The 15,900-nt window shown below is 28.9% G+C and overlaps 1 protein-coding gene across 6 annotated transcripts; it reads left to right on the top strand.

Annotated features, from left to right (window-relative positions):
* The first annotated feature begins 962 nt into the window (after positions 1-962).
* LOC106764250 (cyclic dof factor 1-like) lies at positions 963-7,683 on the top strand. Of its 6 annotated transcripts, XR_002669255.1 has the most exons (6): positions 963-1,359; positions 2,466-3,835; positions 3,931-3,986; positions 5,554-5,623; positions 5,773-5,844; positions 7,442-7,683. XR_002669255.1 is itself a non-coding variant. In XM_022785252.1 (3 exons), exons 1-3 carry the CDS (start codon positions 1,243-1,245, stop codon positions 3,756-3,758), a joined length of 1,296 nt encoding a protein of 431 aa, XP_022640973.1. In that variant the 5' UTR covers positions 963-1,242; the 3' UTR covers positions 3,759-4,049. The 6 variants fall into 6 exon arrangements, 4 of the variants coding, with proteins under 4 accessions (XP_022640973.1, XP_022640962.1, XP_014503999.1 ...); XR_002669257.1 differs by lacking the exons at positions 5,554-5,623; positions 5,773-5,844; positions 7,442-7,683 and adding an exon at positions 4,305-4,454; XM_022785252.1 differs by lacking the exons at positions 5,554-5,623; positions 5,773-5,844; positions 7,442-7,683 and having other exon boundaries at positions 2,466-2,988; positions 3,103-4,049.
* Positions 7,684-15,900: the final 8,217 nt, after the last annotated feature.

Here is a 15,900-nt window from a genome sequence, read left to right as displayed (position 1 = left end):
AATTTAATTTTGTTATTTGTATAATATATTATAAAATGTTAATAGTATAAAAAAAGAGATTTTATTAAAATTTAAAGAAAAGAATTGAATTTATACAACTATAACATTTTATAATATTTTACATTATGGAAATAATAGATTATGTTTTAATATTAAATATTTTGATAATATTATAATTTTTTTCTGCGACTTTTTTTTATTTAAATGATTTAATTTGTATTCACAACAGTGAAAAATATGGATTCGAATATAAAATTATAAATAAATATATCCGTTAGAAATATGAAAATATGAATGAGTATATTAGCTGAGACGACGAGATAAAAATTATATACATGCTAAATTTTAATTTTTAGTGCTAAAATGGGATCGAATAATAAAACTATACCCTCTTGCCCATCTTTATTCTTAACATAAATTAATTGAGTAAATGTTTAATACTCTTTAATTATCACGTGCTTATTAAAAAACTATTATTAATATTTTATTGTTGTTTGATCAATAACATAGTTTAAACAAAAATAAAATTTATTATTAACGTTGTAATTATTTTATCATATATTAAAATTGAAATCCATTATTTATGTATAGAAGAAATGAGGAAAAAATATTACCAGTGAACTTTACATCTAATTTAATAATACGAACATTCTATCTAATCGATTTATAAGATGAAATATGTCTCTATTTTTATACGAAAAAGTCTCTTTAACAACTTTTTAACAATATATATGGTAGTTTATGATTGATCCGTTTCAAATATTTTTCTAAAAATAAATTCAAACCGACTAATAAAATAATAACACATATTTTGTTGTCAAAAAGTTGTTAAAAAAGAAGTTGTCAAAATATCATTGTCCATTTTTATATACTGGTTATGAAAGTTTTAAATATATATATATATAAAAAAAAAGGAGAAAGTGATATTTATAAGAGAAATATAAAGAGCAAAAAGGGAAAAAGAAGGAAGTTTAAAAGGGACGGTATTGTGTCTCTGATGGCTCATGTTGTTGGTGCTTTTTGCAGGGTTACTTTTTCTCTGAGAGGGTTTTGTAGCTTTTTTAGTGCAAAGTTTCACCCTTGAAAAGTTCCCTGGAAACAAAAGCTGCTTTTTTTACCATCTCTTTCTCTATCTCTCACACTTTCTTTCTCTGTTCTATCTATATCTATGTATCTTGGAGGTGCTCAGAAGCTTCACAAAACCATTCAACAACAGTACCATTAATTAATACAGAAGGAGACATGTCAAATAAGGATCCGGGTATTAGGCTCTTTGGCAGGAAGATTCCGTTGCCGGAATCTCAGATTCCGGCCAGTTCTCAGATGGGATATCAGATTCAGGCCAACTCTGCAACCATGGTACTTACTCATAAAGGATGCCCAAAACCCATTTTTCTTGGACTCATATACTATTTTATTTTATGGGGTTTTCATTAAAAAAATACCATTCCTTTTTCTATGCCATAACTGGTTACTAGAATTATGTTCTAGCTTTACAATAGTGTGAAATATAAAGAGTATTTATTCCTAACAAATTTCCCTTTTAACATTTTGAGAATGTGTATCTGATGCACGTTCAGATTCAATGGAGCAAAGGCTGGTCTCAATCGTTCATTTTTAGTAAACTTTTGGTTGACAATTTGTCCTCATGTTTTCTCGTTTCTACAGGAGTTTGGTGAATTATGACCAAGGTTGGTGAAGTTGTCTTGTGTGAGTAATTGAGTTTTTAAAAAAAAATTTGCCTAACATTTGGTTTTTGTTGTCATGAGAGTGTAGTTTTGTTTCAGATTTCAAATAGGTTCTGCTACATCTCTATGGTGGTTTTCTGTTCTTTTAAAGCAGGTCATACTGCTGAAAGAAATATAACTTTAACTTGTTTCATCTTTATTGGAGCAATGCCGCTGATTATCTATGAATCAATTCCTTTCCATCTTTAGACAAAAATGTTGATATATGCGATGTTTTTTGATTAATGTGGCTTCATTGTTCTAGAATCTTTCATTTAGTTACTTATTCATTTTTCCTTATCAGCACTTCTGCAGTTTGCATGAAAAAAAAACAAAAACGTGTTTCCCTTTTGAAGAACAAAAGTTCGCAACAATCAAGTCCAAAAGTTTCTAGGTGCTCTTTGTGGTGGTCATTTTTCAGTAAATTTATGCAGTTGTTGCTGTTTATAAGTTACCAGTTCTAGTATGATTCATTTTCATGAATATGACAGTTTGATGGGAGAGATAAACTGAAGTTGAGACAGATTAGAAACAGGAGATGAACATGGTTTAATGTATGAACCAATATGCTATTCCTTGAGAAACTGTTATTTGCTATTACTGAGAAATTGCTGAATACCAATTGTTCTTCTTGTGTGGTATTTTATATTTTTCATAGGAAATAAATATTGATTTTGCTTCTCTTATATTCTTAATTTTCCCACAACTTTGTTCTACTTAACTTGTCATTGATTAAAGCTTAAATTTCAGAATGCTTACAATGGCTTAAAGAAAAAAGAAGTTGAAATACCCTGTACTGAAAACTCTGAGCAACCAGAGAATTATTCTGATTCAACGGATAGAAAACAAGAGACACTACATAATGATCGGCAGGAAAATGAGTCAAAAGTAAATTCCAAAACAGTGGAAAATAATACAGAGAGTAGCAGTACAGATCAAGATAAAATCTTCAAGAAACCAGACAAGATTCTGCATTGTCCTCGATGCAACAGTTTAGACACCAAATTCTGTTATTTCAATAACTACAATGTGAATCAACCTCGGCATTTCTGCAAGAACTGCCAAAGGTATTGGACTGCAGGTGGAACCATGAGAAATGTTCCAGTGGGTGCGGGGAGACGAAAGAACAAGCACCTAGCTTCTCAATACCGGCACATTATTGTATCTTGTGACGGAATTCCAACTACAAGTGACTCTTCTTGTCACCAACTTGCCACAACACTTCAATCTGCTGCTGTTTTCAGGTCTTCAACAGATAATGGTACTGTGTTGAAATTTTGTCCGGATGCCCCTCCTCTTTGTGAATCCATGGAGTCAATGCTTAATCTTAAAGAACAAAATCGAAGTGCTGATGAAAATACTGTCAATTATGCAGAAAAAGGGGAGGAGGAAGTATCCTTATGTGGATCATCATCTATGACCAATGCTTGCACTCCAAGAAACAATTCAACTGAACCAACTGCATCAAAACCTATGCAGTGTTATCCTGTTCCTCCGTGGATATTCCCTTGGAATCCAGATTGGAACAATGTTGCTTCCACTGCATCAGTTCACCCCTCTTCACTACAAATGTGTAACCCTTATAACAGTGCCGACCCTGCTTCAATGCAGTGGTGTCCTACACCGATCATGGCAGTTCCAACAATCTGCCCACCAAGCTTTCCCTTGCAATTTGTTCCTGGATCATACTGGAGTGGACCACCTGTGTATGGTGGTGGAACAGGAGCTGCTTCAATGGGTTTCAATGCCTGCCTTTCACCTACTTCCTCTACCAGTAATAGCTGCTGCTCAGGCAACGGCTCCCCAACACTTGGCAAACACACAAGAGACAACCTTTCAACAGATGAAGAAAAATCAGACATGTGTGTCTTGGCCTCATCAGGAACCAACCCTGAATGTGTACCAGAAGGTACTATTTCAAAAAGGGCAAAGGCTAAAGAAGGCAAAGACCGTGTCTTAGGTGTGTCTCAAATCTTGGAAGCTAACCCTGCAGCTATTTCTCGTGCTCATGCATTTCAAGAGGGCATGTGATGAGTATCTAGCCTCCACTTCCCCTTCATAATCCTGTGCATATTGCTTGGTTCACAAGCATAAAATTTGTTTTGCAGGTAGCATTTTTAGTTTGTGCAGTCCACTTTGTAACTACATTCTGTTGTCTTAAATCTATTTTTGAATCATGATCTTTGAAATTGTTCATTCTTAGAGATGCTAGCAAGTGCAGCAATAATACAGCGATCCCTGCATCACTCACCATTTAAGGTAGTGTAAATGGCAAGTTTTGTGATTGTTGTCTGTAACAAATTCTTAGGTTTCTTTCTTGTTCCTTATTCTAACAAAGAATTCTTAGTTTCTCTAAAAATAATGCTACACCAAATCACTTTAAAACATGGCACTGTAATTACATATGCATAAATATATATATGCATAAATATATATATATATATATATATATATATATATAGATAGATATATAGATAGATAGATATATAGATAGATATAGATATATTGGCTAAGAATAATCTTGTGTTAGAGTTATCATAATGAGTTCACGTGGCATCACTTATTTCTTTTGTACAGACAAAGTAATGGTTTTGGACGACACGGAAGAGTTTGTTTCTGAATTTGATTCGATTCCCGATTTGGAAAATAGCAGCTCTAAGAGAAAAGTTGTGGGGCCAAAAGAAGAAAACTAAGAAGGTTAAAATAGTATAAAATACATTTTTTGAATAACATTATCTAAAAGCCTATAATTACAATGAAGGGGTAAAAATCTTTCATTAATTTACATGATATATTTTGCTTTTCACACTCTTAAATGAAAATAAAATATTTGATTAAATTACAATTTTTGAGTCCTTATTTTATTTCAAATTTTAGTGATTTTCTATAAATTTGATTCAATTCTTAGTTTTTGTATTATCTAAAAATAATTTAATTTACTAAAATATAAAAATAATAGAAATAAAATTTTATAAAAATTAAGGATAGGAAAAGAAAAATTAAAGAAAGATTTGCAAATAATTAATTATATTCCTCCAAGTTTGGAAATTCATCTATATTAATAGGTTGTAAATAAAAGTTAATCCTTGAAAAAGTGTTAGTTGGTTGTTAAAATATGTTAAGTTAGTAAGTGTATATGGTAAAATTGTCTATTATAGTAGCTCATAAATATATATAATTGTAGAAATATGCAAGTTGATTTTGAACTTTTGTAGTTTTTTATTTAGCAATCAATCATTTTAATTATATATTTTACTTTCAAATATTATATTTGTTGTGCTATTATTTTGCTAATATATTTTTATCTAATTTAAAATAAAGTGAAAATATTATAGTTTTAAGTAGACATTTAATTTTCATTTTGTGAATTAATATAATAGTTAAAATATAGTGCAATATTTAAAAAAAAAACAACTACCCTATGATAATTCCCATATATTTCAAATTTAAAGTTGAAACAGTAAAATAATAGATCTTATGTAAAACAGTATCATGAACAATATAATAGTAAGATAAATAATGTAACAAAATTATTAAAAGAAACTAATTGTTGTATATGATTAATATCTTATGTAATAAAAAATATTATATAAGAAAATTGTGTAAGGTCCTGAAAAATAAGCTTAGGACCATTGGGCCTTATTATTTGGGGCAGCCAGATCCATAAGCTTAGAATGCCTCAGCCATAGAGGGAAGCCCTTCTTTTCCAAAAGTCAAAGTGTTCATTTGCTACTTTCCACTTCTCTCTAAACAGAAATCCTTTTCCCTAAATAATTGCTCTGCCTTCTCTCTAAGATATCCAAACAATGAACCGTTTTATTTTTAGTTTGAAGGTGCCTAAACGTTCACAACAGCAAGGGCTTCAATTTGAACCGAACAATTTCCTGTTCCGATCGGTAAGTCCCATTTTCCCCTTCTTTTTCGCTGTTCTAGAACTTAGGGCCTGCAACTTTGCTGGGTTCATGTGCCTAGTACATTTTCCGTCCATTCTCTGTCCATTCGAACTTTGAGAGCTATGTTCTATCACCAATTTGGTGATTTGTAGGTTCTGTAAGTTCAGCGCGGTGTGGGTACGGTCCTAAGGTGTTCTTGACCAGTTTACTGTTAAGCTTTCCAGGTAAGGGGAGCTAGTTATACTTTTATTTTATTTGTTGCGAAGTGACTGTTTGAGAAATCTGAATTGCTATATTTTGGTTCTACACATCCCATTTGGTAAGAACTGATGAATATGTTTTGAGTGATTATGCATGTTTAATTAAATATGTGATATATTGTGAGCATGTGTTGTTACTGTCCTTAAGTGTTTAACTTAGTATGCGCTGAATTTGATTGAAATGATGATCCTGGGAATCATTCCTATTTATATATTGATTGTGATGTGCTCTAAAGGAATTTGATGAATCTGGTTGCTGGAATAAGTTGGAGTGATAGTGATTTGATGGGAAAAATGGGTTGAGTGTAGCCTCAGATTCTGTGAGAAGGGATGTATAACTTTGGGAATCAAGGAACTAAAAAATAATAGGCTAGTTATATAACCAGCAAGGAAATTGGGTTGTGTTGGATTGAAAAAAAAAGAAAAGTATTATAAGTTATTTTGAGATAGTATGTATCATGATATATATATATATATATATATATATATATATACACGTAGCATAATATATATATATATATATATATATATATATATATATATATATATATATATATATATATATATATATATATATATATATATAACATATTATATATACTGTAACATAATATTAATATATAGGTATTTATAAAATATAGTTACGTAACACATAAATTCTATTAATATTATATAACAATTATTATATTTTATTAATATAATATAGTTTTATATATAATAATAGGTTTATTATAATATAATATTATAATATGAATGTTGGTGTAATATAAATTAAAAATGTTTGTGTAGTGGTCTAATAGAAAATTTATAATAGAAGTATGATTTAATTTAACTATTATAATATAACTGAGGAAACATGGTTTTATATCTGTACAGGGTTTAGGCATTGTAAATAAATTATAAAAGATTATGGTATTGATTAACTTAAATTAAATTAGGGAGTAGTTATTTTTATAATTTGTGATGAGTGAGTAATGTATATTGTAGATATTGTGTATATGTTAATTGTGGCAAAAGTATATGATTACAAAGTGATGAAAGTACGATAAGTGGTAAACTAAGTTCCATCTGTGTAGAATCTCTCGGTGAGATTCTTAGTGTTTTAAAATGAAAGTAGGGGCTCAGCCTTGGGAGTCATTCTGACGTTTCAATGGTCAATCAAACTCACTTAGAGAGGTTGAACCATGTGGTGAGAAGTAGCAGGAGGTCCTTAGTTTTGGGGGCTCCCAGTATGCCTCAAGGCGCGAAACGGACTAACCTCGTGAGTGTGGCAGGGTGGGGAACCCAAGTTTCATAAGTCACCACGGGTGCAAGACTTGCCATAGCCCGACTATCATTTTAAAGTCCGGACGAGTCAAGTCTAGAAAATAACATGCTTAGGTTGTGTTTATTAAACTNTTTGATTTAAGTTATTTATTGTATGTTATATACTTGATGTGATGCATTTTTTTTTTGTATAATTAGCTCACCCTTGCATTTTCTTGTCTGTGTTTGTGTCATGTCTGCTTGCTTGTTGTGTGTGCTTTCCTGTTGCAATGATCATCCACTTGGATGTGAGCAGAGGAAGGAGAGGTTTCACTGAAGCATGTCTTAGAGGAAAATGAAGATGTTGCAGCTTAGACTCACTATGATTTCTTAGTTATATTATGTCATTTCGAGATACTATGTTTTGTCTTTAAAATTTTTAAATTCTTAGCTATTTTGATGGATGACTGTAATCCGATTTCTCTAAATGCACTTCTGACTGCTTTCCAGTATTATGATTGATGATGTCTTATTATATATATTTGTTATATATTTGGGACGTCACAAATTGCATGTGGAAAAATGAAAAAAAAATCCTTATATAGAAAATATTAAAAGGAAAATTTAAGAATTAGTTTAAAAATATAAAGGAAAATAAGTAAATATAAAAGTCATAAGCTAAAAACTAATGTATAAAAATATTTCAATTAACGTATAAAGAAACTACAAGTTACTGACAAAAATTTAGTGAGGTCAAACAAGTTTCTCATTCAATTTTGAAAATTCACATTTTTAGTTCAAACCAATATAGATCCTTATTATTAACTTTGACCAGTATAAAATAATTATTAATTTATATGTTAAAAAATAGAGTAAATAGTTAATTTCAGAGTCTATTTTATTGGCTTTTCATAGATGAATAGGTTTTTATCACTTGTGGAATGTATTATAATAGTAATAAAATAATAATAATAATAATATCAGTGCACATAATAAATGTTAGAATATACCAACATCTTACAAAAGTAGAAAAACAAACATTTAGAGACTCTCAAATATCTAACAAAAAGTAGATCAAAACATTCTACACTTTATATTTAGAAATAATTATAATTTAGTGTGTTGGAAATCCCGAATCGACTAGAGATAAAACCAATTCAATATATATAAGTGGATGTAAATCATACTCTATAATCTAATTTTATGAAATTGAATTAGATTTAAAATTATTTTTAAACCATGAGTTTATTTTGCATGTTTTGAACAATAGAAACTCAAATTTAAAATTATTTCTTTCAAACACCTCATCGTGGGTAAAGATAAGAATGATTAGGTGTTAAAGAATACTTGCTTTTTAATATGTGAAATTTTTTTATAAAATGTATTTATGTGATTTTTTGAAAGTTGTACGTGTTAAAAATAAAGTTAATTTAATATATTAAGTTAGATTTAAAATTTATAAAATATTGTTAAAGAATATTTATATTTTAAAATTTTTAATAATTTATAAAATATATTCATGTGATTTATTGGAAGTCATATATTATCTAAATATAAGATTAATTCAAAATTATATATATATATATATATATATATATATATATATATATTTTAACGTAAAAAAATATTAGAGATTTCATATAGATTACAAATGAAATCAATTTAAACTTTTGTTAAAATTTAATATAATAGTGTTAAAAGGAATCGATATAAAATTTATTTTATTTCTCTGCCACTCTTTTGCTTATTCATTATTTGGAAGTAACTTTGAAATGTATTTTTAATTTCTAAAAAGTTGAAAGCATTTTTTTATGATACCATCAATCTATTTCATTATTTTGTTCACTATCATATTTTGAATATAATATTTTCGTCATTTCTAAAAGGAGACAAAAGATAATAACAGGTTTAGACGAGTTTTAGAAAAATATCTAAGAACACAATTCAACTGTCTTGTATTTTCTTTTTTACACATACAATTAATTACACTTCAAAATTAAAAATAAGAATGCATACTTCTTCATAATTTCAAGAATTTAAGCTTGAATTTATGTGAACGGAAATCTAGTAACATATTTAGATGGATCTCTATGATAAATTTTATGCGACGGAAGGGAAAAAAAATTACTTACGAATAAGCCAATTGTGTCAAAACATGATCTGGACTTCAATACAAACACTTATTTTCATTAACTTTAGCCAAGTCACTTTTCTATTGCAACAATTAACTATATAATATTTGAGTATTTTCCTTTTACTTTATTATAATAAGTAATGTATAAGGTACGATGAAGTGATATAATAAATTTAATAAATAATAAATCTTGTTAGTATAGATTTTAAATGAGTTTGATATTATAAGGAGTGAACTTTAATACTAATTCAATTTTATATCTAATTACAGAATTGAGTATACAGTATGAAGATGAGTTTTACGAACTTTTTTAATTTTTTTTTCCTCAACTCGTTTTTCTTTTGTTCTTTTTTCAGTACTTGTTCTCTATGGATAAATGGTAGCATGATTACAAAAGATACTTTGACATTTAAGTTAGTAAAGTGTCTCAGATAACAAATAATGCTGTAAAACTTAACCTAAATTAATTACATCGATGGATGTAATATTTATAGGATAATTATACACTAGAGGAAAAACAGCGTATAACGTCACGCGTTCAACGTCTAACATCTGAATATTCAATGTTAAAAATAACCGGTGACATTTTTGTAAATAGATGCAATTATTAGACGTCGTTTAGAATGGTAAAACGTTGAAGCTCCCACACAATTTGATGTTCTATGATGGTAATTACTAAATTTAGCACACCATTCTTTTTCTTCTTTCTTTTAAACCACCAATAGTACGTCGAATTCTATAGGAGCTTCATGTAATATTTGTTCGTCAGAAGCCAAAGAGTCACCCCTTTTTAATTCTTTTTTCTCTTTTTTTTAAACCACCAATGGTACGTCAATTTTTGAAAGGGCTTTGATGTATTATTTTTCAGCCATAAGCCAAAGAGTTACCCCTTTTTAATTCTTTTTTCTTTTTTCTTTTAAACAACAAATAATACGTTGAATTCTGTAGGGGCTTCGACGTATTATTTTTTAGCTAGAAGCCATAAAGTAACCCCTTTTCAATTCTTTTTTCTTTTCTTTTAAATCACATATAATACGTCGAATTCTGTAGGGGCTTCAACGTACTATTTTTCAGCCAGAAGCCAAAGAGTTATTCCTTTTTAATTCTTTTTCTTTAAAACCACCAATAATAGGTCAAATCATGTAGGGGCTTCGACGTATTATTTGTCAGCCAAAAGTTTCCCTTTTTTAATTCTTTTTTCTTTTTTCTTTTAAACCATTAATAGAACGTGTAATCTGCATGAGGCTTCGACGCGATGGGCATTGGAGTGGTTGGATGCATTAATTGAGTGCTATTACCAAAATCCTAAAAGATCTATTACAAATGATATTTGAACGTCGAATGTCCCAACGTTAGCCGTTAAAAGGTCAGTGAATTCAATAAAAATTTGAGCGGGAGATTGAAAATTCATTCACTTTATCTTAGCGTGTGAGACTCTATTCTCTTCTCAAAATTTTCTCGAACAAAGTTTGACGATCATCACATGTAATCTTTCTTTCATTTGATACAAATGCATGTTAATTAATTACTTTATGTATGATTTTTATGTTCTTGTCCTTCATAGGCACATTATGCTTTCTCTCTCACTAGTGACGACACTTTACTCCGACGAACCCACCTTTTGAAGGTTAGTTTTCATTTTTGTTTTGAAGAACTTATTTGTTAAACTTGTTTGTTATTTTTTTTTGTTGAACTTGTTTTTTGTTGTTTGGTTGAACTTGTTTGTTATTTGTTATTGTTATTTGTTGTTGATACTACACGACGCGTTCATAGTTTATGCTTTATAAAATACCGAAAACTAAAATATGTTATTTTTCTACTTTTCAGGTCTAGTAGAATTGTAAAAAAAATTAACAATTAATTAAAAAAAAAAAATTTATTAATTAAAAAAATTCGATGTTATTTTAACGTCGTATATTGATAAAATTCACGCTAATTTAACGTCGAATTTTTAAATTTTGACATCAATTTAACGTTTTCCGATATGACGTCGGTCTTGAATTTGACGTGAAAGGCCCAAAATATTCAACGTTGTACACTGTTTTTGTACTAGTGATAGGCTTGTAAACCCTTACCTATACCTAGGTGGAGCATGATTAATTTATGTCAATTCAAAATATACTAAATTAAATAATAGCTTGCTGTTAGAGTATGACAGACCAATTTATGACTAATTAAGTAGGAACATGTCTACTTATGATAGAATAAAAACATATTGACTTGTGACTAGGTAGTATCAGATTTGTGTACAATATATTACATAACTTATTTATAAAATAAATTTTGCATTCACTTATATATACTATAGTTTAATCTTATTTTTAATTGATATCGAATTTTCATAAAATATAAGACCAATATGCAATATATAAGTGAATATTTTCTTTATTACAAATAGATTACATGAAAATGAATTAAACTCAACCTTACTTTCTAATATTATTTTTTTTCTCATCTTTTCTAAGTGAGCAAAGTTGTTATTGAAGTGCAGTTCTTACAAGGCTAGTCAGAAACTCTTTTTCTATGGCGTGTGCGTTTGCTTTATTACTTTCTCCCCTTTTTACTTTGATGCAATTGATCTTATGAGTTGGGCGAGGTTAGTATCTATGTTAAAGCCATGACTGGAGGCGTTGCTTTTTACAATGGAAAGACCCCATTATCAACCAAGTGGAGATATTTACTTCCGGAATATCAGCTTTTATGACTCATCTTATATCAAAAGAGTGGTTCAAATAATGCATCCATCCTTTTCACTCCCTATAGGACCCACCCATAATATATACTAATTTTTTATTTTATTTTATATTAATGTTATAAAGAGTTTGCCATTAATGTTCTCATTCATGTACGATGTCTACATAGTATTGTCATCAAGCTTTAGTTTGATGATGACCCACTTAGAAACACCAATGTTCTGTCTATTGCTTGGAGTTTATGTTTTTCTACATAAACTAAGAATGTATCTAAGTTAGACGATACATGTCCCATCATCTTATAAATAATTGGAGGCCATGCAAATATACAATAAAGGTTTTACCTTGAATGGTTAAAGAAATTGAAAACACAAAATATTAAGACAAGCTATTAGTCTTCCATTGCCTAATATAATTTTATGGATTTTTAGATTTTTTTTTGTCATTTTATATTTTTTCTATAAATAAAAACAATAGATATCATGTACGGTAAAAAATAATGATACTCGATTGTATAGAAATTAAAAAGAAAAGTATATGATTAGAAGCATATTTCAAATTAAATAAATATTTCACTAATATATATGAGCTTATTACTCAAATTTCGCTTTTTCAATTTTGGTAGTCCCTTATTCTTTTTTAAGTAATTTGGCTGCAACCATCTAAGACTGTTAATACATTTATACTAGTTTTTATGTGGAACACTCCAATTCACATCATACTAAGGCTATTTATTTATTTTAAGAATATTAGAATGAATAATGTACTTCCATATTATGGATTAAAGTTTTTTAATTGTCTATATCTTTTATTATGCACATGTCATTTTGTGGTTAACAATTTTTGTTCCGAAGTATCTATACTTACAGAATTTTAAGTTTAACTCAATTCTATAAAATTAATTTTTGTAAGATAAGATTTATATCTACTATAAATTAATCTTATCTTTAATGGATATGGAACTTCCAACAATGTTCAATGTTGTTTTGCCTTTTGTCAACATCTACATGACCATATGACTCACTTTAATTTATTGATGATATATTCTTGCACTCAATAAATTTAATATTATTATAAATTTTGACTATAAAAGAGTTATTCCCAAGTATATTATATTTTTCATTAATCTATATTATCTGTTCAATTTCCTTCATAGTCCATTTAAGAAGAAAACAAAACTGTTTGTTTCATTTGTTTCACTTAGAGATCTTCAAAACCAAATTAGTGATTATGCATGCCTTTGACTTAGATCCTCTTTTGTTTTCTTTTTTTGGTTATTTCTAAATTTGAAATTCTGCCATTTTTCCTGTACCTCCCTTTTTTTTCTCCTTGCACCCAATAAAACTTTTAATCCCTCAAATACCCTTCAGTAAATTAGATTTAAACCATTATACCATTTCTCCTCACACTGAGTTTCCACTATTCCCAGATGTTACTTGCTGCACCATATTCCAACACCTTATTATTCTGGAATTCATTTTCCGAAACACATTAAGATAAATTTGGAAATTTTTTTCCAGAAGATAATCACCCCACTTCTATTATTGAAACAATTTTTCTGGAGACTTTTGATGGGGTACACTAAGAAATTTGATGGGATTCAAGCTTTTTCCTTCTCTTTTCACATTTCCAATGTTTCACCCATTGAGGGATGAGTTGGGTATTCTAGAGGAGGTTTGGTGCAAAATTTTATTAGATTATATATTACATAATTTAAAATGTATTTTCAAATAAAAAAAATTATTATACAATTCGGATTACAATAACAAAATACATCTCAAATTCCACCTGAAATGTATTTTCAAATCTAGAAATATGTTTTTAATTGTACAATTAAAAAAATTATATTTTTATTGTATTTTAAATTACATAGTGTGAAAATCTAAAAAATATGATATTTCTAGAAGTGACAGTGAGTTAAAAAAAATGAGATTATATTATTTTAATATTAAAAAGTTTTAATATGAAAGAAATTGTTATAAACGAGTTTCATTATTTTAAAATATACAATCTCTTTAGAAATCATTTTTTTAGAGTCCTCCGTCTTCTCTCTAATAAGGGTTCTTGCACCTTATTCATCTATCTAAAGATTGGAAACCGCCTGTGTAATCCTTGTTGTGAGATCTTCAAGTTTGTCCAATCAGTTTCTCGAATAGAGTAAGTCAGTTTTCTATTTCTTTTCTCTAGTTTCACATTCTTCAATGCATGTGGGGTTTTCCTCTATCGCATTTATGGTCTAATCTTTCTCTTGGATTCTCTACTGATCAATGGTTCTAATGGTATACCCTGATTATTTCTTTGTGGTCTATAGTTGTTGTTTAGTCTCTTTAAGTTGAGGGAGCAGAGTAGGGTTCTCTAGAGACAGTTGGAGTTTCTAACAGGTAAGGGAAGCTAGAACTTGCTTTAGAATGTATTTGCACTATAAATTTAGAATCTCTATGAATGATAAGATGACTTAAGTGAAATTCCTATGTTGTAGTTAATACTTTTTGTGATTAGAGGATGATAAATGACGGTATGATGTGTGCATGTTTGGTATGATGTGTTACCAATGTTGTGGTTGTCATGATTGTGTGTGATAAAGTTGTATTGTTGCTTGAAATTGAATTCAAAGTGGTTGCAAAGAAGAGTAACCAAATTATTAGATTTTGAAGGTCAAAAAGAGAGGTTTTGTTGGGTGAGTTGGAGAAATAGGGGCTTATGTGAGGAAACTACTATTATAAACCTATTGTGAAGTAATTTGAGACTTGTTAGAGGTGTTGGTGGAGTGAAATCCGTTATGAAACAAAATGGTAATGCTTTGTTGAAATTTTAAGGTATTTTTGGTGTAAAAATGAGGTTTTGAGTAGTGAGATTTTGAGGTAAAAGGTATAAGTTGTTTTTGAGAGTTGAGAGTATATTATTTGACCAATTATGACTTGTTTAGGTAGTTACATTAGTAAAATATGGTGTAGAAGATTTAATTGTATAATAGGGTGAGTCATTATGCTCTTTTTAGTTCAATTTTGAGGTTTTTAATAGTGAGATATTGAAAAATAAGAGTTGGGAGAAAATTAAGGTGTTACATAATAGTGTTGTATGACTTGTCCATGAGGTTGGTTTGCTGATATAGGTGTTGGAAGAAGTAGAAATGAGTTTGGATAGCTTAGAGCAGTGATTTTGGTTTCAAGTGTTCAATTTGAGTTACAATGGTATTTCTAGAGTTTTCCCAATGTTTAGGAGGTCTAAGGAATCATTCAAAGTTGTGGGACAAGTGTGGGATGTGATTTGAAATGGGTTTTGTTGATAGGGGGAGCTATGTTAATGCTAAACTCATATATTCCATGTGTTTTTTTGATGATAACAACAACAAAAAGGTTTTTATAATTTCTTGCACACATATAGCAAAACTTATGTTTATTTTTGTTTGGGCTTGAACTATATTATAACAAACATTAATTATAACATTTATTAACAATGCATGGTGATTTAACTATATTTAAACTCTCTAGTCTAAAGTTGCATCTATATTTGCATATTCAATTCAATTTGTCAGGTATTAGACATAAATTCTTAAATTTATAGGTAGAAATGTGCCAATAAGACTTCTTAATAAGATCTTGATTCATTTTAATTAAACACATTATCCGCTAACTTGTTTTTAAATATCTAAATATGACATATTTCAAAGAAACGTCCTTAATTTAATCAACAACTAATAGTTCTAAAATACTTTTCAAACTAGATCCATAAAATCACTTGTTCTTCTTTTAGTTTCTTTTTTGTTGGTCATAAAATGATGTGTATGTGTTGCTAATTTAAATATTTTTCTACTTCGTGTCACATCTATAAATATAAATGTTTATTTATAAAACAATTTTTGTTTTCAAATGTCACCCTATCATAAATATTTAAATTTGCACCAATCTAATTAATCATTCATTTAAAAAGGCTTTATGAATTATGGAT

Source organism: Vigna radiata, chromosome 1 (genome assembly GCF_000741045.1).
Source record: "Vigna radiata var. radiata cultivar VC1973A chromosome 1, Vradiata_ver6, whole genome shotgun sequence".
NCBI classification, from domain to species: domain Eukaryota; kingdom Viridiplantae; phylum Streptophyta; class Magnoliopsida; order Fabales; family Fabaceae; genus Vigna; species Vigna radiata.
This window is presented reverse-complemented; position numbering and strand designations above follow the sequence as displayed.

Bases quoted from the DNA above. Each gene is read 5' to 3' on its own strand.
- LOC106764250 (XM_022785241.1), top strand. From the start codon at position 1,243: ATGTCAAATAAGGATCCGGGTATTAGGCTCTTTGGCAGGAAGATTCCG. The intron at 1,360-2,465 runs GTACTTACTCAT...CATTGATTAAAG, and splicing joins AGGCCAACTCTGCAACCATG to CTTAAATTTCAGAATGCTTA.